This window comes from Hermetia illucens, chromosome 2, assembly GCF_905115235.1.
Source record: "Hermetia illucens chromosome 2, iHerIll2.2.curated.20191125, whole genome shotgun sequence".
Classification (NCBI taxonomy): domain Eukaryota; kingdom Metazoa; phylum Arthropoda; class Insecta; order Diptera; family Stratiomyidae; genus Hermetia; species Hermetia illucens.
In genome coordinates, this window is record NC_051850.1 from 100,034,433 (window position 1) to 100,060,294 (window position 25,862).

A 25,862-nucleotide genomic window follows, 5' to 3' on the forward strand; every position below is an offset into this window, starting at 1 on the left:
AACCTGTTTTAATATAATTATCTTCTAGTTCCCAAGATGTTCAGTCACAAAAAGTATAGCAATAGATACATTGGGATTTCCGATTACCTACAACGACTTCAGGCCTCTATCTCTGAAATAATATATAATTATATGTAAAGGCCGTGCTGTGCCAGCTGCTGTATGCTTCCAGTAGGCAGTCTAGAGTCAAATTGGTCAATGTCTAAGAAGGTCGCCAATAACCACAACCGATTACCAGCGCGAAGTTCTTATCACATCCGGATTTTGTAGTTAGTTGAATGACAGTGTACGATTGGTAAGCGGCTCAGACCTCACAGTTGCAACGAGCTTTTTTCACCTGAGTGAATTCCGATCGGCTGCACGTACATTCCTACCTGCCCGCACATAAGTACATACATGTGACTATGCATAGTTCGAAGCCCAGCCACCCCACCGATCTTTACTAGAAGCCGCTTGTTTAGATACTACTGCGAATCGTACTTTGTTGATGTGTGGATTTTCCACTTTTGCAGACCGACTATCTGAAGCTCGTCTGCGATTCACTTTCAGTTAGTATATCGCGCAATTTCATAGTGTTGGGATTGTCGGTGCGCGATCTGCTTGGAGTCCTCAGATACTTTGAGGTACCAGTGAAATTCTCACGCTTGGGATTAAGATAAGTGCAAAATACATACTTGAATACTTTGTGTGCAACCAAAGCAAGTGCGCCGAAGACTGTTGACACAAAGATACTAATTAAAATTTTCCTGGGACGCTGCCAAAGTGTGAATAGCGCGATTAAGTGAATCAATCAATTTGAAGTTTTTATGCGAGAGTGAGTGTTTGGGTAGAAACGAGTAAAACTCCTATTCTTGCAGTAAAAATAGCCACTGCTGCTCATTGAGAAAAGTGTGTTCCAGATTACAGTACTTCCCTTTGTTGTTGATAATCAAATAATATGTCAGCGATTGTGAGACGACCGCAGCTTGAAGATGATCAAAAGTTTGCGCTTATGAAGGTAATTGTCAGTAATTAATAATAGTTTCACCTCCCCCCACCAATTCAGAAAAAAGCTGGAAAACAACTACGTATGTAATAAAACTGCAGTCTAGGTGGGAAATGGGATTAGTCGTATTATCCGCCCAACAAATTGTTGTTGGGGAATCAAGAGCTATTGTTACTAGCGAAAAACAAAGCTTCATGCTCCATATTTTTCACAAAACAGAATAATAAAGTGAAATTGGTTCCAAGGATTATTAGCAATCTCTTATCGGCAGAGCCAACTGTATTGGACTCACTCCGTGCCATAACTGCAACGTGAATTGAATTTCAAATAAAGGGCGCGGATATTCGCAGAATGGTCTTTGAATTTATTACTCTTCTCAGTAAATCATTGCAAGGTGGTCTCTCTGCACATTTTCACCAAATTAAATTAAATATCGCTTGTTCTCTATTTCCATCCTAACTTAATGGTGGGAAAGAAAGGTTCGAAGTTTCGAAGTAATGTTCTGAGCACTATTTGCAGTTAGAGGCAGATTTCCAACAGTATTACCCGAGTTTCGAATGGAAGCGAAAAAGGTAGGATAGTTGTAGCAATCCGCTAACCCTTTTTCAATTCGAGGAGAGGGATTTACACCAGGTTTAGACTCTGTTATACATGAATGGAGGTGTCTGGCGCAGTGGAGTTAGGATTTTTCAGAAACAATTCAAGCCAATCATAAGATGAGGTCCTTAGGGAATATAATTGGGGAGACACGGCACAAATAGTAAAAAATATCGAGAATATATTTGTTTTCTCATAATTATAAAGATGGATTTGCGTCTTTACCTGTAAATTCTAACTGGCTCCAAAACCATCCAAACGTTAAATGCAGTGGAGATGAGAACAAGGCGGAAATCGAGAGGTGTCCAATTTTATGTGCACGATTGTCCCATTTCTTTCATTTTAATTTGTGCGCCTTTACCCACTCTTAGGTAGCTGAATCTGTTTTCAGTTAACTACAAAACCACTAGAAAAGATTAAGGCAAAATGTTTTCAAGCGGTACCCCATCTAAGCAGGACCGATTTTGCTTTCAGTCGCAAATATAGTTTACCTAATGAAAGGCTTTCTCAGTAGTTGTTAATGTAATAATATATAGCATAGTATAATATATCTCTGTAGTTTGGTAATTTAACAGAGCTATAAAGGAGTTACATATTGAAACGAAAAAAAAAAATCATCAATCTCAAACTAATTCAAATAGGTCACCCATCCAATTTGTTACAAACGCTTAACTTTGCCTGCTTCCAAAGATAATGAATGCCGCCTCTTGGTAATGGAGACGACATTTTACATTTGGGATTGCACCGGAGGAACCGGGAGAGAGGTGCGCTGACAAGAATTCACTAGCTAAGATTGACGTGAACATAAAAATCGATAAGAAACGAACCAAAGGCCAGTCAAAACAGTAATGGCTTGAAACTCTAAACGGTGTTTTGAGAGCGTCTCGACTCCCCCTGGGGCCCATGAAGCGGCGAACCCATTCTATCGAGTTAAACAAAGGCAGAAGAACTCTGTACTCTTTCTTTTGTTGCATTTAAGTCTCTGTTTTTGGTATTATTATTTTATTATATATACTTTGACGAAAATCACTGTAGGAAAAATATGTGTGACTTGAATTTAAATCGTAGTAACAGATGAAATCGTAGTAATGACAATTAGCCAGGACACCAAAACTGTATTATCTTAGAGCGAATATTAGAATGAATGATAACGGATGAATCTCATGTTAATACCAGGTGTACTCCTAATTAATTTCCGGTTTTTTTTGTGAATAAAACTCATAATGCCAAGGGAACCGTAATAGTTATTTTATTCAAAATATTTTCCATCGCTTTCTACACATTTTGTCTACTTTCTTGTAATTTGTGAATACCGCACCAGTAGAATTGACTGTCTTTAGAGGTGAACCGCTCAGTGAGCCATTTCCGCAAATTTTCGTAGGAGTCGAAGCGCTTCTCAGAAAGTGCGTGGCCCAAAGAAGCAAAGAGGTGGTAATCCGATGGGGTCAGGTCTGGTGGTGGTTAAGCACCTCCGACTTGAGCTTTCCCAGCGTGTCGCGAACGACTTTCGACTTATGCGATGGTGCTTTGTCGTGGAACAATCGCTCGGTTCAAATCTTTCAATCGTTGTTTGTAGCGAAGGGCGTTCACAGTTTCACCGGGTTTCAGCAGTTCAAGGTAGATTAGTCTGGTCGCACTACACACACAGTATGTCCTTTCGACCATAACGATTTGGTCGTGCCGTCGATGTCGATGCTTTACCCACGATTTGTTCCGTTTAGGATCCTGCAAGGAAATCCACTTTTCGTCGCCTGTAACAATACGATGGAGAAAAGACATTCTTTTGTACCGTTGAAGCAGATTTCACACGTCACTTTTCGGATCTCCGTTTGTCTCTCGGTCAGTTCATGCGGCACCCACTTTCCACACTTCTGAATTTTTCCCAAGGGTCGCAGACGTTTCGAAATTACTTGCTGTTGAACTCCCAACGTATCTGCAAGCTGTCGTTGTGTTTGCGTGTTGTCTTCATCCAATAATGCTTGCAATTCGGCGTCATCAAACGATTTTCGCTTGCCGGAGCATGCGGCGTCAACAAGTCGAAATCTCCATTTTTGAATTGTCGAAACCACATTTCACATGATCACACACACAATTGCACAGTGGCTCTTGGACACTTTTTTTCTTTGATTGAACATGAAAAACAGTACATGGCGCATATACTCGAAATTTGGTACGTACGCCGACATTTTTGACGTGCAATAAAAATTTGCTGGAGGAACTTTTTTTGAAAACGTCAACGCAGTTTAAACACTCGACAACAACTAAACAAAATGACAGGTATGTACGACCAACAGCGACACAAAACATAGAACGGCATCTATTGAAAAAACCCGAAATTAATTAGAAGTACACCTGGTAAGAAAATCCTGTATAAGGGGTAAAGTATTAGGTTGTTGCACATGAAATGACCGATTTGGTCTAACATTTGAAACGACTGCAAAGCTTACAAAAATGTATTTAATTAATCAAAATACGTGCCAGTTGATTCAAAACACTTCTCCCAGCGAAATACAGGAACAGGTATGCCAGTTTCGTAGAAGTCCAATTTTCGGGTGTGGATAAACTCGTCGAAGGCAATTTTGATGGCCTTTTCATTCCCAAATTGTTTTTCCGCCAAAAATGATCCAAATGCTTAAAAAAGTGGTAGTCGGTTGGCGAAAGTTCCGGTGAATACGGTAGATGAAGCAAAGTATCATACTGCAATTCATTCAACTTAAACCGTTGTTCTAGAAACATGAGGTCATGCATTGTCCTGAAGGAGAATCACACCATCTCTGTTGACTAATCTCGGCCGTTAAATACTCAATTTTTGGTGCATTTCCTCGAATTGAGCCAGGTGCCAAAAAAGAATAGTGGATAACTCTAGCTGTAGACCACCAAACAGTCACCATTACCTTCTTCCGATGGAGGCTCGGTTTCAGCGTATACTTTGGTGGCTCATCAGCATCTAGCCATTGTGCTGATCGGCGACGATTGTCGTATAATATCCACTTTCATCACATGTCATTATTCTGTGCAAAAAGGGATCGCTTCTATTGCGGGAGAGTAAAGAACTGCAAATTTCCATTCGAAACGCCATGTTTTGTTCCGTAAGGGCATGCGGAAACCATTTGCCGAGCTTTTTCACCTTCCAGGTTGTTGCATGTGCCAGGAAACTGTCGAATAGTGTACGCCCAGTTTCTCTACAATGTCTCTCACAGACTGACGTATGTCGGATTCGACTAGCAAACGTAACTCGTCGTTGTCAATCAATGGCTCTGGATGTCCGCGTGGCTCACTTTGAAAGTTTACGTCGGTAACTCGGTGGGGTATAGCGCGTCAGGGTGATCTAATCGTCGCCATTTTGAAATTATCGCCCCTCTTTAAAGTTTGACAAAGAACTTGGTCGTCAACCAAGTTCTTCGTTTGAGATAGTGATAGTTGAGCGCACTACGATGACGCAGCCAGATATTGACGAAAGCTTAGAGCTTTTGGATAACAGTGGAGTTCACTTTCTATGTGCCAGTCTCGTATAGCAACACAAAAGGAACACTAGCACAGAACTAACGCTGTTAATGCGTCGGACAACATTTAGTTCGGTGCCGCCGTCCGCAGAAACCACGCTTCCTGGATATATAAATTGTTGTGAGATGAAATGACTAGTCATCCACAAGAGGAGAAACTTTACCAGGTGTGATACGGTTAAGAACCGTGGTGAAGTCTTCCTTTCACCTCTTCAATTGTTCATCATCGTGGATGAGAAGTCAGCCGTTGACGTTCCTCACAGGACCATCGAAAGATTTGCGACCACATGCAAGCTCTTTTGTGTTGCGGGATACATTCCTGAAATCATTGTCATCTTCGACGTCCATGTTGAACTTAGGGAGTTGTAGCTCTTCAATCCTGTGGGAAGTGACGGATGCAACCCGGAAGCGACCATCAAATGGTGATCCCTTTCGAAGCCGATGTCAGCGCCTCTCTTGTTTCGCACATCTAAAAGACAACTCCTAAATCTACTGCTGACCGCGATCTGATTGCTCATACGGTGTGGGTCAGTTGGAACCCAACTGACCTTATGGCATGCTATGTGCTCGAACAATGTGTCACCAATGACAAGGCGGTGGAAGTTGCAGAAATCCTCGAAACCCCCACTATTACCGCTGCGGTCGCCAAGACCGTGTTTTCCTATCACATGTCCAAGCAAGCAAGCATAACAGATCAGAGCCGACCATGGCATTCAGATCTCCCATCACGATCACAATGTGACCTTTTTGGAAGTCTCCCCTGAATTACTTTTAATGAGTCGTAGGAAGCACCCTTTCCCACTATATCGGAAGTCTCCGTTGCTGCATATCATTGTACAATTGTGACTCTTTATCACCTAGACCAGAACCTTGCAGTTAGAAATCTGTCAGAAACTGGCTGCCAGGTCAAGAGAGAGAGCGCCTTTTGGTAGAAGTCAGAAGCAACCACACCGGATTCGCGTCTGCTACCACTTGGCTTTCCAGAGTACAAAAGCACATTGCCGCAAGAGGGAGAGGAGTACTCCCCAGATTCTCAATATCTTATTTCGCTTATACCCGGTATGTCCAGCTTATATCGCTGGAATGTGAATATTCTGAGGAACCTTGCTTCCGCTATCGAAGAGCGTGCGCATATTGCAGTCCGTTTTTGACAGCCAACGGTCGTTGCCGTGAGGTCATTTTGCAGGTTGCTAACCCACAATTTTTCTATCCTCTCTATAATTCCTACTACTGGCGGCATTCATTCATCGCTCCAACATCCCCATCAAATTCTGTTCGAGTATACATATGAAAACATTTTAGGGGTCTAGTTCCAAAAACGTCTTTTTTCAGAAAACTCAAAAAACTGATTCCCAAGACATGCTGCTGAATCTAAAGCCGACTTTGAGGACCAATTTCACTCTAAAGGAGTCCGGTACGGAAAATGGTAGTAATAATAGTAATTGTTCGAAGCGGCTTGAAATGGACTCTCCAGTACTATATTTAACTTATTTTCGACTATTTTGGAACATGCGACCTTAGGAACTAGACCCCTCATTTATTTCCAAAGAAGCAATCTATTTCTCAGCGATAAGGAATTGGTCTTCATTATCGCTGGCACTTGTATATCGTTATTGAATGATGGAAAATTTTCTTGTTTAACAAATTTTATAGCGATTAAAATAGTTGGAATTAGATAGTACAAGATTAGGTGAGCATAGTTGACAAAGAAATATTTTCTACTTAAATTTGCGTAGCTTTTGTTGAACTTTGGGAGCTTGTAGTGGCTGTCATTTCACAGAATGCAGATCGTTTCGTTCACATTTGTCATTCGCCGAACTCGAGAAAAGATGTGATCACCAGTATATAGCGTTTTTCATTTCCCCGTTATTTCGCATCGTTTAGCAGCTCCATTATCATCCTTTCAAATTCCTACTTCCCACCCCGACTGCATTACACCAAAAATATTAACGTATTTTTCTTACAATATTAATTTATAAATAATCATTTTAACTCCCGCTTCTCACCCACACAATTTTTAAAAATGGTTTTGTTTTTATTTTGCTTTTTTTTTCGAAAATATTGACATTTATAAGGAGTATGCTGAAATTTCATAAAGGGTAGTATTGTGTCGGACTTTTATAAGTATAAAGATTTTTCTGAGTAGCCACGCGACCGCCCGATTAACCGAAAAACACATTCCACTCTCCTTCTTCTGCAGGCTATTTGGCTTTGACACCTCAAAAGAAGCAAAACTCAACATAGAACGGCTAGACTGGACAAAAGTGGCACTTTGAAGTCTGCTCTATGCTCGGCACTGCCTGGACTCAATGCTGATCAGCCTTAAGTTGCAATTATCACTGATTTTCCGTTAAAAAAATGAAACTCGCTTTTCTTAAAACAGCATTTGTCAACGCAAAATTATAAACTCTTCCCAAACCAATCAATCGATTCGCTTGACACACAACCAAATTAAAATATAAAGTTTTACAACTCCTGTCATTTTCCTGTTTTTTTCCAAAAGTCCCACTATGCTTTCTACATAAAAACAATGCTTAAGGTAGGGACCACAGCCACTTCTAATCATAAATCTTTTTGATTTTTTGCTTTCACAATATCCAACTGGACGCAAGTTTACTATCTTTGTTTTAAAGTTTTTTTCTTGCTAATATTATAGTTAATTATTGACAATGTAAAACCAATAAAAAATGTTATTGTATTTTAAGAACATCCTAACGTAATTAGTGTCCGGGTAGCTGAGTGGTTAGAGCACTAGGCACTGCAGTGATATAGGCTATAATATAGAGCATGATTTCACCAAGTTTGGTGGAAATCGCACTATTACTAACAAAGTTATAATACCTCAAATTTTTTGCTTCTTTGAAAAATGAAGACTATGAATGTCAATATTACCCGAAAGTGGATACTCTCACATAATATATGGATATATTACGTGCTAAGAAATGCACAAAACCTTTCGTACCTGAAGCGTCCAGCTTCCGCTTTTTCCGACTTGTTTTGAGGTTAAGGCCTGCCACCTTTAAATTTCCTGAAAACCTTTATTATAATACAGAAATTTTCAAAATTATCATTAACCTTTTTTGTTGTTATTTTCATATAACTAATCATGATATGTGTTAGCAAATGTACCTTATGTCTCGGGCAATCGCAATGAGTTGATGTATGGAAGGGTTGCTGCGAAAGCAGTTGACAACACGAACTGTCATTGTGTGGCTGCATTGAAGCCGGTACCTTTGGAGGCGTTTTCTTAGTTCGGATAGAGGAGTGAGTTTTGTCAGTCAGCTTTTTTGTTCTTGCTTTTGTGCTGTAACAATCCAGTAAGCTGGTCTTTGTTCTGCTTGAAAATTGGTTTACGTTGCGACTAGCGAAGATTAGTTAGGAACTTTTTTTGAGAAGACTTTGCAGTGACTTCGTACGCCAATATTGGATACGAAGTGTTTTAATCCTGGAAGGCCCCATTTAATGTATTGTCTTCGTTGTTTTTGTTTGCGAAGGGTTGGAATCTGTGACGATTTTTAGTGAAAAGGCAATGCCCCTCGATATATAATACATTTCATTGATTTTTCGATATTAGAGCTAACACCGTGTTAGCAAATTCAAACCATGATATGGTGGATTATAAATAAATTAATATATAAATAAATTCTTTCAGATGAGTGTCGTACACTAACCAAACATGAGTATCAACGAACTTATAACGTAATATCCGGAAAACTCGTACAAGATCATAATAATAATAATCGTTGGCACAACAACTCAATTAGATCGGGACCTTGAAGTAGGTTATAGGACTTCATTCAGAATATCATAAACTTTGCCCATTCAATGAGAAGACAGAATTATACCCTTAAATATCATTTTCATCCGTGCACCTGTAAATACTTCCCTCTGACTTTAACAAAGTGGTTGCTTGCACGATTTCAACGTCTCAGAAAAAGACCTAAAAATTCTTTCCACTGAAAGCTATTTTAGAGATTTGATGTAGCTGAGGTCTACGCATACACTTTTGGCTATAGGGAGACGTTCTATAGGATTAACTTGAAAGGTAATCAACATATTGTTAGGAAGTGGACGCATCAAATGAGAGGATATCCACTCATACTCCGTACAACTCAAAGTGGTGTGTAAAACAAAATTTTATTAAAATCGGTTTACTATCTGTCTGTCTGTCTATCTTTCTGTCACACGCAGGTTGTGCCGATTGACACAAAATTTGGTGGGAAGGTGGCAACACCTACGCATGCAGTATGCTACGCCGTCTTATGCAAAAAAGGAGTGTAAACTATTTTTTCAGCAAATATTTTCATGTGGGGTATCAAATAAAAGGTCTTCATCAATACTTTTCAATGTTGGCAGTTCTGCCATTTACTCCAAAAGAGGGAGGATGAGGCAAGAAAGTGGTCATTTCTTTCGCGGGTCCATTCTCAGAACGTACCCAACCGACAAATCTAAAAAAAATCACGAAGTTGCCGTTGCCTAAGCTCCGAAATATCCTGCATACTGTAAAACTTCCCGTAAGTTCTTCCTAAAAACATAAAATTTTGCAGTAATATAGGCTATAATATGAAGTATATGAAAGTTTGGTGGGAATCACATTATGATTAACAAAATTATAGTAAGTCAAAGTTGTCACTTCAGTGTAAATTCTAAGACTTTGAATGTCAGTAATAATAATAAATACACAAAACCATTCAGAACTACAGCGTCCAGCTTCTTGTTTTCGGAATTATTTCAAATTTATCGCTTTTCCTGTCCATCTGAATCATTTGCTTTATTATCACAAGAAAGGAAGTATATTTAGAGTTTATGACGCCTTTACTTCGTTTGGTTTCCTTAAGCTTGCCCATGTGTTATCAACATTATTTGATTTCAGAAAAGCATAATATTGTTTTCTAAATCTAGTTATAGTTGTAAACTTACTCTTAGATCTCTGGGAGAGGATGACTGTTTTTTTAGGTTTTTGTGTAAAACAAAACCTTAATAAAATCGATCAATGTCTGTCTGTCTGTCTGTTACCCATACTCGGAAACGGCTGAACCTATTGCCATGAAATTATGTGGGATGGTGTGGTTTGTAAATCCCTTTGCATATAGCACCCCTTTTTCGTTGAGTTTGAAGGGGCCCAATTGCAAAATTTTTTCACAGAATGGAATTATCAAATCAAAGGGCTCCATTAGTACTTCTGATCGTATTGTACTTCTTATTCTTATTCTTATTAAGGCACAAAATGCGTGTCCCCAAAGGTGAAATATATCTCGTTGTCAGAACGTATTCAATCGAATAATCTGAAAAAAAAAACTCAGTGATGTATCTATACGAAAGCAAAGCCTCAAAACACATCTCGTTCCTAAGAAAGAACCATGAATCCCCACGCATACAGAGAGTGGCACGAATTTGAGTTCACTGTAAAACAGGCTCCCAATAAAAGCAGAAACCATCTAATTATTTTAAATAGTTTAATCGCTAGAAACACCGCAAAATCTCACTTAGACTCAATAAGTACTGTCAGTTTCGAAATCGGTTACAAAATTGGAGAATAAGAAAAAACTCAAAGAGAGACAGAGATAGTATTGCGTATAATATTGGAAAGCTCAACTCGGCTTCTAGTAGTAAGTTAATTTACAGCAGGTCAAAATACCATTACAATTCCTCAAATAAAGTAACTAAAACCCCTTTTTTTTGTCAAGTACAGCCTTATTAAAATCGAGTCAATATCGGTCTGTCTGTTTATCTGTCTATCAAATCCAGTTTACTTGGAAACGGCTGAACTGCTGTAAATCCCTTTACATATAATGAGTGCATGATTTTGGGTTAAATTTAAGAGGAGTGTGCTTTTTTTAATCAGAATATGATAATTTGTGATATCAAATGAAAGGGTTTAATAAGCCTGATTTTCCGTATCGGCTGTAAGAAAAGGGAGTAAGGACTCTAAATCAATCAAGATAACCAAATATCTGAAGAGGAAATCAAAATTTTATAAAATCTAGGCTTCAACATACACATTACCCTATATATGCTGGTATATTTAGAAAATTTGTCAAAAGTACCCCCGTAATACATTCTAGAACTACGAAAGTTGGCATGTGTGTGAAGAGTTATACAAATTATACATTGTATGGAGAGTTGAAAATACTGACATTGCTCAATAAATTAACTTCACTAAAGAGTTAATGAGAACAGGCAACGTTTGGGCTTTCAGTATATGACACTATTACTTAAATGTGAGATTGTCTTTGGGTGCAGCAAGCTCACAAAGAAGAACCACTTTGTCCTTCTACCTGTCCTTTTCAATAATAGTACGATTCCCAGAAAACTTTATAGCAGTTGTTTAAGATAACACGAACAAATAAAACGAGAAATTTTCTCTGGTGCTCAATCCAACTCAGCACCGTTCTCAACACCGCTTGACCTTGGCGATCACTTCAGTCAAAGTCGAGTAATTAGAGTACATAATCGGCAAGACTGATATTCCGAAATAAATAAATTTTACTAAAATTAAGATCCAATAATTTACGGTTAATCAAAATACTTTCTTACTGTTATTATATGGGATGGATTTTAGTTGCGTCAGTTTTAAAAAACACTGAGCCTTTCCATTCTTGTCTATTTGTATATATACATTAATAATAATAAAATAATACGCTCCATATTTGATCCGGATCTTGAAGTGGGTTAGAACACTTGATTCAAGACCGTAACATCACTTACCACAGTATATATAATAGGCAGTACCGACACTCAATGGACTGGACCGGGATTATTGTGGAAGCTTATCTGTCACATCATAGGCTCTCAACATCTGGCACTATCTAAATATGGTTTAGTACCTATGATATGTGCGGATAAATTTGCCCAATATATTCGCAAGTCCGGTTCATTGAGTGTGAGTAATATTTGTCAGAAGTACTGTGGATGTTCCTTTGAATCTGACTCTCCCTCAAAGCAGCATTTCCGGACCGGTATAGCGTCGCAGGTATATACTGTCTTTATCAAAAAGTTCCCGTGCAACCCTCCGATTTAAATTCCGTTTTTCGCTGGATTGCCACATCTGCTACTGACACACCCTTCATAGCTCAGCTACGTTTTTTAATAATTTTCACAACTAAGTGATAGCGTTTTTTTTTTTTAAATTTTAAAAATGGAATTTACAACAATTTGAGTCCATTAATGTCGACATGACATTGAATGGCTGGATCCGATTCTATGTTGCCTCTCCTGCGCAAAGCATTCCAAACACTCTCCCTGTTGATTATGTTGAAATCTTTCGGTAGCGCTGAGTTGTTCCGTTTTCGCTATTATCTTTGCGAAAGAGAGTACTACAATCCCTCCAATTGTGGCGCCATCATCCACATCACATCATCTACGAAGGGCGGAACTTCATCGGATGTTATAAAATTAGGAATTAAACTTCTCATGGTCATTGATGAGAAGCCTATCGTCAACATCCCTGGTAGGACTATAGAAAGGCTTACGACCACTTCCAAATGCTTCCTTGATACAACATGCGGTAGCGAAGACATTGTTATTGACGGAAGCTTTTGCTTTGTTGACCAAAGCAATGATCAAATTCCTTTTGCACTGACGCACCAATGCTGCACTTCTGGATTTTCTTACGTCATGAGAGCTCCAATATGCCAGCCCCCTGTCAACCTGCAGATAATATACTTTAGAGCTAGTTTAGGAGGCAAACCCATTTCTTCGTTTCAGCCGGTGCTTCTTTTATCGTATGTTTCTATCCTAGCTTTGATGATTATAAGGCATAAGTATGTATGGTTGCTTCAAGACTTCCCGAGAGATTTACACTCTTCCTACATTGCTCTAACCATATTCCTTGTTAACTAGCCTTTCGCCGGCCATTACGCAAATAAGTGTTAACGAAGGCTTGGAGGATATGCACCGCAATTAGATACTCCTTTAGTTGTTAACAGTAGCTTTATTCTTTTTTCTATGAATAGCTTCAGCTATTTTTTCATTAGACCAAGCTCCTAAATTAAATTAATAGAAGAGATTTGTGAAATGATTTTGCGCAATCTCTGATATTTTAGCTGGAATACGATCAATTCTCGCAGTTTGTGAAAAAAGAATAAATAAACGTTAATCACTTTAAAATATTTACCCTAACTAAAACATCCAATGCAGAAATGCCTTCTTACTAAAAGTTTAACTGCTAACGAAAGCAGGGATGATTGCACAAAGCAAGTTTTGTTAATAATATGCACATTTGCTGCAATCGAATCGCAACTGGTTTGTTATTCCATCCAAAATAAGCCAATTTATCCCAGAAATGCATCTAAATCGCATGAAACTGGACAGACAACTGTAGACGGATAGAGAAAGTGGAATATTTGAAAAAGATGTTTTTTTCAAGGTCATATAAGACATTTGCAGGTTAAATCGCGAATTTAAGCTTCATTAGTGGAAGAAACTTCATTTCGAGAGGTTGCGGCCTCTTGAACGGTAAAAAGATCATTTCACTAATTTAGGCGTACACCAAAGCCCCATTGACCAATTGCAGATTCCAATTTTCCTTAATTTAAAAGAGGAATGAGTACTAGGGCTATTATTGAATGAAAGAATTGATAGACGAATTTAATTGGGTTGCTAAAGCGACAAATTCCAATGAAAAGATGGGAAAGGTTTCTACAGAACTACATTCATATACATACATGTTATAATAAGCAGTCAGAGAAGGCGGAGGTTTCTCACGCTAGCGGAAAATATAATACTAACTCAAATATTGGTAACAGGGAGCAAATGAAAAAAACAAACAGCACATTCATAAATGGACCTAATTAACAAGTTATTGACACAAACAACACTTATTGGGCATTAACATTGATGATTTGTCAGCAAATACGTTACAACGTGAAGAATACAAAAAATTAATTATCACTTAATGAGTAAGTAATTATGATGATTAAAAAGGAGGGATCAAGTTGAATTGTATTGAACTTGTTAGAGGCAAGGTAATTACAGTCGAGGGAACCAGGGGGATCACGAAGCGATACAAAAAGGTGCTTCGAACAAGGTAGTTGAAGAAAGTAGTGTAAGAAGTAGTGTAAAGTAGTGTAAGTAGTGTTAAGAAAGGTTGGACAGAGTCAAATTAAGGGGTCGTCTAGTGTGAAGGCCTTCTTATGATTTATTGTAAAACAAAACCTTATTAAAATCGGCTTATTGTCTGTCTGTCTGCCACACGCATTTTTCTCAGAAACACCAAATTTAAAGTGCAGGTGGGAACTGTGAACGCTCTCGCATACAGTGAGTTTCATCATTCTACATCGAACTTAAGGGAGGGTGCCCATATATGCAAAAGGTGGATGTAAATTTTTTTCCATCAAATATAGTCATGTGGTGTATCAAATGAAAGGTCTCAGTTAGTACGTAGTAACACGAAGCTTAGTTTTGACATTTGTTGGACCTGGGTAGTGCAGGCGGTCGAAAGTTATCATGGACCCATTCTCAGAAACTATCCAACCGAAAAGTCAGGAGGCTGCACTATATGGTGCCTAGGCTCCAAAATAACCTCCATATCGATATGTGTTCAAATAAAGCTAATAATATAATTTTTAGTAATTGTCTGCAAGATTTCTTAGATTTACGAAATTTTGCAGCAATGTAGCCTGAGTTTGGTCGAAATCGCACTATTACCAAAAAAGTTATAATAGGTCAAAGTTGCCAGCATCACGCGAAAGTGAATATTCTCACATAATATATGCATACATTACATACATACATTAATATATGCACTAATGAAACATTAATATATGCAGCTTCCGATTTCCCGACTTGTTTAAGGTTTTGTTTGTAAAAAAACTGTGAACGCCCAGGTATGCAGTGAGCCACATCTTTCTACGCTGAGAATAAGGGGGATTTTCATACATGCAAAAGGGTTGTGCATTTTTTTTACCAAATATCGCCATGTTGGGCATCAAATCAAAGGTCTTTACCGTGCGTGTGACATGCTAAATGCATATCCATGACGGGCTACGTACAAAAACGATAATTCTACACTCAAATATACTCACACAAGAAGCAAACAAAACCTTTCACATCTGAAGGGCCGAGCTTGCAGGTGCTCGACTTGTTTAATATTTTTTTGGGACATTTTTGACAAATCATTCAAATAATGCAATTTATGAATTTTTTAGTAACATTTAAACAAACTTTGGGAATCTTTTGAAGTCGTTATATACAACATAAATGAAGATACGCTGCCCAACAGAGAGGCATATAAAAAAGAGGCGCTCCACTGCTGCCATGATCCTGGCTGTTCTGATAATTTGAAATCAAGTGCCATTTTAATCGTAAGATTTGAGATCCTACATGCAACTAAAATAAAATTACAATTCTAAAAACCATATTTTTTGTAACCTTTAGAAGGAAAAAACTAATTTTTCGCCCTTGTCTGTTTTAGTTAACTTAGTTCATCCTGTAGTTATATATGTACTAGAGCTGCGGTATAAATTTGGCAATATCAGGCAAATGGTTTTTGATATATCATGATAGCAGTTTAAAAAACGCCATATTTTGAAAAAAAAACGTGTTTGAAAGTCATTGTATATAATGCACGTCCCGTACACTTGCTTAGGCCTATGGCCGTAACTTTTCAGCGGCTTCGATTTTCGAAAAATCTTTTTATCTACAGTTTCTACACAGGTTTTAAGTGCGATTTATGAAGAAACAAAATATTTAATTTTTTTTATTTGACACACTAGACGACCCCTTTAAGAAGAAATGCGCAATTTCTGACATCAATGAAAACGGTGGGAAACAGATTGGGAGACGATTTAAGAGAATAACATTTCGAATGATATTTGCTGACATTTAGTGTCAATTAATTTACATAGCACCGATGAACCAGAGTATCTTAGTTAGACTGCAGAGACGCATAGTATATTAGTGATGGTCATGGACGTATAGCAAACAAGGGTAAGTGAAGAGGAAGATCGCTGATGAAGAATAAATATAATAATTGACCCACAATGAATCTCCGCCATACATCAAAAGTGGGGAACGACCGTTGAAGGAAATACTGAAGGTACTGAGGTGAGATACATAATGTGTGATAAGGGAATGTTACCTGAAGTGAGTTAGGACAACAGTATCGTGTGAAAAAAAAGTCAAGCGACGACGGCTTTACGGTTTCTTACCAGGGCAGAGGCCGAAAAGTCGTCGACGCTTGACTTTTTTTTAAAAGTTTGGGTGCAAGCCCTAAGCGAGGGGTCCGTGGACCAGGAAAGAGGGAGTAAGTTGCTTCCCATTTGGTCCGGTCCTGCATTAAGTTGATGCGGACTTAGGACCCCATCATTCTCAAAACGAGTATCGTGTGGTTAAGGGAGTCAAAGGTCTTAGACAAATCCATGTCCATAACGTGAAAGCAACTTAGCAACAATGGCCAATGGATGGCGGTTACTCTTTCTTAAAATTACGCAGAAGGGGAGAAAAATATATTGATTGACTTTTAGTGAAAAAGTGCAAGGAATGCCATCAAGGTCGGAACTAACATCTGGCAAGGTAATCGAATAAAGAAGCAGAAAGAAGCTGAATTGCCTAAGACAAGAGTACAAGCCCTTGATGGCCGCTTGGCTGTCGCTCCAGCCATCGACAGACTTCCAATATTAGGGGCGATAATATAACAAAATATCACGGGAATATAAAAATTAAATAATTTTTTCAATTGTTCTTTATCTCTGCATGGTCATGTTAGAGAGGACAAGATCAAGAGTAGAGTTTAAGTGGTGGATTGGAACTAAAAAATGCCGCAGGTATCCATGAAGATAGATAAAGGAAGAGAAGTGTGAAAGGAGTTGTTGGTGAGACCATTAAGTCGGGTGAACAATTACGGAGAAAGAGTGGAAAATTGCAAATACGATTTCCGGTAATACACATATAATAAGGAATTCTGTAGATTCATTTTCGAAAAGACCCGCATGTTCATCTGTTCTAGGTCGTCCATCTCTAAAGGCTCCTTCTTGAGGTACGCCAGTCACATTTTCAATAGGGCCTGAGTCTTCTCCTTAAAAATTTCACGAACACTCTATAGGAAGTGTATAATAGTAAAATATCTTTGTAATTTTCCGATGAGAGTTTCTAGCATTTTTTATATCTATGATAAATGTTGCCTTGATCAATATGTGAACGCATTTTACCACAAAATTTTTCCAGCATTTCAAAAATCTGTTGTCAATATTTCGTACTTTGCCAAATTTTAGAATTTTGATGATGATGCCTAGGCCTTTTATAAACGGGAGATCAATTGCAAGGATGAATTGTTCATCCTGCTGGGTTCGGGAGTTGCCTGCAATAGGATACCACTATTTACCTTGCTCCCACTGATTAAGCTTCAATCGTAGCCCGGTGTACAATCATTTGGATGTACTATTGCGAGAAGCACCCGCTGAATCTTTGGTGCAATTAAGAATGATATAAAAGTTTTACCAGCCCCCGCCGTTCTTTCCCCGTTTCAAAGTGGGAAGAAATTCGCTATTTCACACCTGCCCCATCAGCCCGGCGAACTTGCTACATGCCCAAGGATTGACAATTGGGCAACTTCATCATTGTAGTATACATATGGTGATGGATATGGTGTCGTGATAGCTTCCCCACTCAGCAGTCTTTAACACCACAAGGGCCTTTCAATGTATCGACCTACCCTTCGAAACATTCCGTGAGCCAGACTTCACTCAAATTGCCATATCCCAGAACTGGGATTACGATCAGTTACCGCGGATTTATGGTATTTTTTATTATTTCTAGTTCTTTTCTATTCTATTTCTAGTTTTATTCTTATATTCATATCACTTCTCATATTATTTCTTTTAATTTCATCAGTACCACACATGGATAGAATCAGTTAAGGTTTTCCAACGCGCTCGATCGATCCGCTTATCGTTAGTTGTTTACTTCATTTTCATATCGGACCCCATTTTTGCAGCGTTACTTTGATTTATTTAGTTTTTGAGTCTTGACGAACATTTTTGTAAAATGGCTTCTGAGAGACTGAAGCTCCAAAAACCTTTCTTACTTTCCCGAACTGACCTGCAAGATAGGGGCGCACTTATGTGCGCCCGGGGCAAAGTATAGCACTGCTTCCTTGGCTGACAATAGCCAACCCGGAATGATATTCCCGAAATCAGATCTTTATCAGAAAGTAATATATGCAATGTATGTAGATTGCATCTAATTTATTATGTCATACTAATTTCATATGTATATATCAGATATTGGCATATAAATAAAATGTATGACGCAAATACAATTATTTGAAGAATTTTTCGGTATGGTGGCAATGAAACCCCACAGCTGACATTTTGATAATTTATCTGGTGTTCTATTTTTGGAAGAAATCTTTATGACAAATAACAAGGCTAAAACAATAAATTATTGATATCACCACCAATGAAATTTTAGCCCTATCTCAATTGATTTTACAGTAATTTTGTATATTTAAATTTCAATATTTGCCTTTATTTATAATTAAATTCATACTCCTGCGGTAAAGAACATTCAGCGGAGGTCTGGAAGTACCATTCCAACCATTTCATTGCCTATTGTCTTTATTCACATGAACATCAAATTCGATTTAACTATGCATATATGCAGGTGTATAACTAAAATATTGATGTTTTCCAAATGACTTGCTGATGCGGCATTAAGTTTGAATTATAATGACACGGTACAGCACGGAACGGTTTCGGCCAGATAAATTTGGTGGCTGCTAGCTTAATATTAGTAGTCCTATAAACGCAATGAAAACCGTGGGTGCTTTGGAAATCCGTCTTTGAAGGCAATCTGGTTTAAAAAATCGGTGTATATGCAGATATTCAGGAATCGCAATAATTATAGCCAACATAAATTAAGTTCTAAAGTAACCCACCACCCCTAACTGTTTATCTGAAATATATCCAGGGATTTGTGCACTGCACCATCCCAATCTAAAGATACAAAAATAAGGGAATAGTGCATTAAAATGTGAGAACATCTACGGGAATGTAATCGGTTAATGTCGCGTTGATGATGATTTTGGTCTTAGTTTGATTCGCTTCTTTGTCAACCTTCACCAGGGTCTCCTTCGTACTCTCTTACGATCGTACCAGGGTACTGATATCATCCGCATAAGCCACTATCTGGGATGATTTATAAAGTAGCATACCGAACTATATACTTCGGCGCGTTGTTGATTAATACTTGGGCCAACCCTTCGCCTTGCTTTAATCCGGAATTTCTGTTGAAGTATATTTTTAAATGGTTTTGTAGCTTTTCTTGAACACTGTCTCATGGTTGCAATGACGAACCTAATTAATTTTGGCAGGATGTCGAATTTCCACATTTCTTCAACAATTTCCAACATTCTTCCAGTACCTTTTTCACCGAAAATAACTGATCGATTATTGACTCTCCACCTTAAAATCCTTCTTGATAGTCGTCAATAATATTTTTTGAGAAGAGTTCCAGTTTCCTTTCGATTATTTTTGACGGCATTCCGTAATATATTTGTATACTCAACAATATATCTGCCTGCAGTTCTGGCAGAGCTTGTTACCTTTTTTGATAAATAGGACAAATAACATCATTCCACATTTATAATTACCTCAAATGAAACAATCTTTAGAGGTTCATGAAAATTCGTCGGCATCCCCATATATCTGCCTTTAAGTATAATATGTAGTTATGCAGGCATTGTGCTTTGTTATTTCTGAGTATTTTAAGGGCATCCTCGACTTTCTTGACAATTGGTGTTAGGTTAGCTAGGCCAGTCTATAAAGCGGCTCTATTCCTTCAATGTTCGGGGAAGCAACTTTCACATTTCGGAACTAGATTGCTTCGGCTATCGAAAACTATTTATAATTGGTTTCTGGAATGTGTGCACACTCCTCGGTACCGAGAGCTCTCAGCATTCTCGCTTTCTCAAACTTGAACTAGAATGTCGATACTATAGACTGGCCCTACCCAAACTGAAATGTTTGAACCCTAGAGAGCACTTCTGTTCCTCTTCCCGCCGTCTACTTTTGTACTTTGGAAAGCAGAGGCAAATCCGGTGTTGAACTGCTGCTGACAGTCTTGAGTACAAGATTCTGTTGCTGCTCCTCGTCCTCTTCATGGATTAAATTTGTTGGGACTATGAACAAGCGGGGAGGGACATTTCGAATAGACTAATAGCTATTATCAAAGCACCATATGATGGCGAAAAATCCTACCTGTTAAATAGAGCTAAAACCTCCGAGGAATTTGAAGTGCCAAACGGAGTATGCCAGACTTGAACTTTATCGTCGCTACTTTTGACGTCCTTCATTCTTTCTTGGCTGGAAAACGTGGGGAGATCCAATCGACCATCTCATCTTTGATGAAAACGTCTAAGATGACCAATAATTTGTTTCTGACGACAGTGCAACGAACTTGACGTCGCTCGATCTATTAACCACATTAAATCCGCTTTTGCTATCGACCAATGGATGGAACTATGTAGACTAGAATACATAGGAGTTTATGGCAACTATATTAAGTAGCTCCATGGAATATTGGGTCCATCGATATTTGTCTCGTTTGGTTTTTGTTGCTTGCTTCTGATATTGATTATATGCAACGTGTTTCTCCTCGATGGCTGGTTAGTCTTACCTGCACTCCACTTTATATCAATGCTGTTGGTTTCTTAGTGTCGATCCAGTGTCTGCACAATATTGAACCTAACAGCTGTGCTGAGGCTGCTTCTCACATCATTTGCAGTCTGATATCGATACCTTGCTCTGAAAAGATACTGGTCGCTGTCGCAGTCGCACTTGTGCATGAAAAAAGCTGCGCCACATTCTATCCTCCAAATTTTTTTCGTCCTTTAAAAATAACCTGTGTTTGTCCGGTGAGTGCTCTAAGAGCGTCAGTTCTGAATAAGACGCGGACGTTTCAAATTAATAGCCTTTTTCCTTTGCCATAGCCACCGTATTTCCAATCCGATTCGAGGCTCAGCCCCGATTTCCCAAACAATAATATTCTGGATAGAGGTTGTCTGTTTGTTGCATAGCTCTCGACATGAAACTCCCTCTCGGCTGATTTCTGGTTTACAGCCCAGAGAATTCTTATCGTCCCTAGTCTGTCTACCACGTTTCAATGGGACCCTTCAGAGGGATTTGTTGAGTCAGATCACGGGCGAGTGCAATTCTGACCACATTGCCGTTGACCTAAAGTGTATCGTTGCGGTCTTAAATGAAGTGCTCTAATCTGCTTTAAGGCTCAATTCCAATTGAATTGTTACACCAACGATTAATATTATTTATTTCATTGTTGTCGGTCAATCGAAACCCAACTGATGTTATCGCAAATTATGATTGGAAAACGTGCCACTACTCTCGAAGCAGTAAAATGTATGTCTACAGTCTCCCTACCCCTATTGTACAGGAACCGAAATAATTTTTTTCTAAGCATCGATTCCCCCCATCAAAATCGCAAGGACACTTCCACGAAACTCCTCCTAGTCGCAATTTTTTATTTGGATGGGACTTTTCACAAATAAGGTTGCTGGACACTGCATAGCATAAAGCGAATCTCAATCCATCGTCGTTAATTATGGGAAGAACTCGGACAGCGCCAGTTCAGGGCTTATCTACAGCGCTCTAAATCGCGATTTCTGGACAAGGAGGGGACAAGAGGGAGTATACAATATTTTTTCTTCAAATATAGTCCTGTGGGGTATTAAATGAAAGGCATTAATTAGTGCCGATTTGCTTTGACACTGGTTGCATAGAGGAGTGCAGGAGTCCGAAAAGGGTCAGGACTCCTTCTCAACAGAATAGTCCAAAAAAATGGCTCTCCATACATATGGTATATAGGCCTCAAAATACTCTCCACACCTATATCTGCTCAAATAAACTTAATAATAGTATAAAAAAGCAGACTAGAAACTTGTTTAAGTTCACTCTAAATTCATAAAGTTTTTGCAGGCTATACCATCGAAAATAATATAATAATATTCAGTTTGATAAAAATTGCACTATAACTAACAAAGCTATTATGGATCAACGTTATCCCTTTTGTGCAAATTTATTACAATATAAGACGTTCAACGTTAATAACACATTAAAGTGAATAGTCTAACAAACTAAATGCATAAACATTACGAGCCCGCACAAATATTTTTATATAAGAAATATACAAAACTTTTCATACCTGAAGCGTTCAAACTCCAGTTTCCCGACTTGTTTTCCACTTCCGAAGATTTTGATGCCGTGCCAGATGAATATGCAAAAAGATCTCATAAGGTGTATTGCACAGGAGTACTTACAAATTCCCTGATACAAATCTTTTATGAGTCTATTTTCATTCATTAAAATTATTTACAATAAAACGGAGAAAAACAACATAATATACTGAGGACTAATAATGATCAGTTTCTGTGAATTATGTATACTTTTATGTGTACGTAATATACATTCATGCGACCGGAAAAACTAGAAATTGCCAAAAACTACGAACTGTAAATATGTATGTCTTCATAATATATAAAAACAATGCCTAACAAAATATATAATCCAAGTTCATATACATGTTGTATTACATAATTTCCGGATACTTGAATCAAAAATAATAACCTTGAAAAAGTTAAAGGTTGACCGTGAAAACAATTCAAGATATTTGTGGAAAGTTCCAAAATGAAGCAGTTAATATTGATGTGTATTTTATAGGAATAACCCCGCAAAAGTTGCAGAAGCGCGTGACATGTGTATATACTATACATATATATATAGGATCTCACTAAATTACTCATCTAATGACACTCATTCATTAATTTCCCAACACTTTTCGCGATAAAACTACAATTTCTTTCACCTGGCCCGCATTAAGAGAAAGTCGTTTTCGGTCAATGTCAAGCCGGTTTGCATGCAGCAGATAAATGGAGTGCACAGCAGATACCTCAACACGGAAATTGTAAAGCTACAAATGAGACCCCTAAATCGAGCCCAAGGTGCGCTGTGCGTTAAATCATTAACAATGATGGCAATGAAGCTTTGAAAAGAAGAAGCGAAGAGCGAACTCACCTGAGGTTAATAGCCCACTTTGTAAGCATTACAGTACGAAAATGTTGTATTATTATAGATAGATAATAATTATGAAAACCGCGTCGCATACTATCATATTCATGGTTGGAACTAATGGAAAAAGTTTTACTTTCAGTGTTTGCAACGTTTATTGCCAAAATTAATCGTTATTTAACGCATTTGAAAAGCAACAGTGATATTGACTGAGTTTTTTTGGGGTGGGGACATGATAGATTCAGTATGAAATTATCAGATATTTTTTATTGTTTTATTTACGATAGCAGTCTTAGTACGTGCATTCACAGCCTGCGAGCCATTTTTTACTTTGAGAGCGTTTGAAACAATGAGCGGTGCAAACTGAATTTTGGTTTTGTAATGGTTGGCAGGCATATTTAGACGAAGGCTTGTGCACATTATTTGCACCTTGGAAACGGAGCCAAGGCCGCGAAGAACTAAATAAAGTACTCATACCAGCAAAAAAGTTGCCATCAACCATGACTGACATTCAATCTTTTATGTCAGTGCATTTAGCAAGCTTCTGGAATTCGCAATTGATTTTTATTGATGATTAACTACATATATACAGATCGCCTACCTAATTATGTATTGTTGATTTGCGAGCGCGTTCTCATTTTCACAAGTGCCTTTTCAGAGAAATTCTTTTGTTCTTATATATATACATCTTTCCAAATTTCTTTGCACTGTTCCAATCTTCAATTGAATTAGTCTCCATTGTATGGAGAAGGCAAAGTTCTGCAAAGTTTCTTCCTTAGCAACCATCTCAAATGATCCTTCAGTTCAGAGATGCTGCTCCTGGTGGTTCCTACAAGTTTGTTGATCACCAGTCGGTTTGCATTTAGCAATGTAGCGAATGACCATTATGAAATCGATTAGCCTTTGTTTTAAGACTGTTAGATATCCGACGAGAGATACTATACTAGGGAACGCAAGTGAGTTGTTCAAGTTAAGAATCTACATTTTGTTCGTACTCGATATTCCAAGGAGGATTTGTGCACGCTGATGTTCAAATTTCTCAAGTGATGGACGTTAACATCGAAGCCGGTTATTACCTTCAGCCTTTCTGAATATTCACTAGAAACTTTGGTCGTAAATGAAGTTAGGCGGACTCCTGTTGACTTTGAGTAGTATCAAATCAATCCTGGTCGAAAAGGCCAGTAACCTTAGCCCGGAGATATTTCAGAGGACCTTCATCGAAACACTGACACAACATGTAAAGGGGGCGTTGTCGACCCTATTGAGGACCAACTTCAGTGGAACGTGAGTCTAAGCTCAAATTTCCCATCAATCAGCTTAGAGTTATCATCTCAACTAGCTTACGATCACCTAAATTTTATTTTTCTATGTCAACACGTTTAACGTGTACTAATCCAAGTAGAATTCCTTTCCCGAGACAATTCTAAGACTAGGACCACCGGTAGTTAGAGCTCAGCTTAGAACACTTCAGTTCATCACGCGTCGTATGAAACTGAACCATTGCGCGGGAACGCATCGGAACCTTAAAAACCAAAAAAAATATGGGACATCATGTGAACCTGACGGAAGATACATACGCCAGCTAAATGCGGAAATTAAAACAAACAAAAACAAATCGGGAAACCGGAAGCTGGAAGCTTCTGGTATGAAAGGTTTTGTGTATTTCTTTTATAAAGAGATTTGAGTGTACATTTGCCTCATTAGTATGTAGCACGTAATGTATGCATATATTATGTGAAAATATCCACTTTCATGTGATATTGACATTCACTGGCTTGAATTTTCACAGAACCGGCAGCGTTGACCTAGTATAATTTTGTTAATAATAGTGTGATTTTCGCCTAATTTGGTAGGATCATGCTCTACTATTATTAACATTTTTTGAACAGGTATCGGTACAGAGGCACCAAACAGTGGCAGCCTCCTGATTTTTTTTCAGATTTTTCGGTTGGTTAGTTTCTGAGAATGGGTTCGTTAAAGAAATGATCAGTTTCAACCCCCGGCACTCCCCATCTTTCCGAGAAATGTCAAAACTAAAAGCGGGCTCGAAAAGTACTAACTGAGACTTTTAATTTGATGCCCCGCAAGACTATATTTGATGAAAAAAACATGTGCATCCCCCTTTTGCATGTATGGGGACCCCCTTAAATTCGACGTAAAAGGATGTAACCCATTATATGCGTGAACGTTCACAGTTCCCACCTTTTTACCAAATTTGGTGTCGATCGCAACAACTGTCTCCGAGAAAAATGCGTGTGGCAGACAGACAGTGCGGCAAGTAAGAGGATCCACGATTGCTCGCGTCCTCAGTTGCTGTTTCTCCTGCGTCATATGTTGAATGAGGCGTGGCCTTTGGTCTTCCCGCCATTATATTGAAGAATACCTCTATATTAATAAAGTGAGATTTGCGGGTTAGAGAGGAGGAGGCTGCCGTCTAATCAAAAATTGTAACTCCGATGCAGCTCAGCAGATTCTGAACTCCATAAAACAATTACAATTAATAATAATGATTTAAATAAAAAGAAATTAATAAACCAATACGAAAAGATAATGAAATGGAACAATAATGGTAGATGGAAATAATAATAAAATCGAAAAAGGGAAATAAATACAAAACAAAATAAAATACTGATGCAATCAAAAAATAATAAACAAGTCGATAAAGTTTTGTGTATTTCTTATACAAAAGTATTTTGGCAGACATTTATCCCATTAGTACCTAGCACGTAAGGTATATGCATATATTATATCAGAATA

The 25,862-nt window shown here is 38.2% G+C and overlaps 1 protein-coding gene across 2 annotated transcripts in view; it reads left to right on the top strand.

The window, feature by feature from the left end:
- Nucleotides 1-543: 543 nt before the first annotated feature.
- LOC119649134 (SEC14-like protein 2) overlaps nucleotides 544-25,862 on the top strand; it is an 89,158-nt gene continuing 63,839 nt past the window's right edge. Inside the window, exons 1-2 of one of the 2 annotated variants that reach the window (XM_038051139.1) lie at nucleotides 544-814; nucleotides 900-997. In XM_038051139.1, coding sequence (XP_037907067.1) covers nucleotides 938-997 — 60 coding nt within the window. In that variant the 5' untranslated portion in view covers nucleotides 544-814; nucleotides 900-937. Of the gene's footprint in view, nucleotides 998-25,862 lie in introns of both variants that reach the window. The other variant, XM_038051140.1, reaches the window with a different exon arrangement.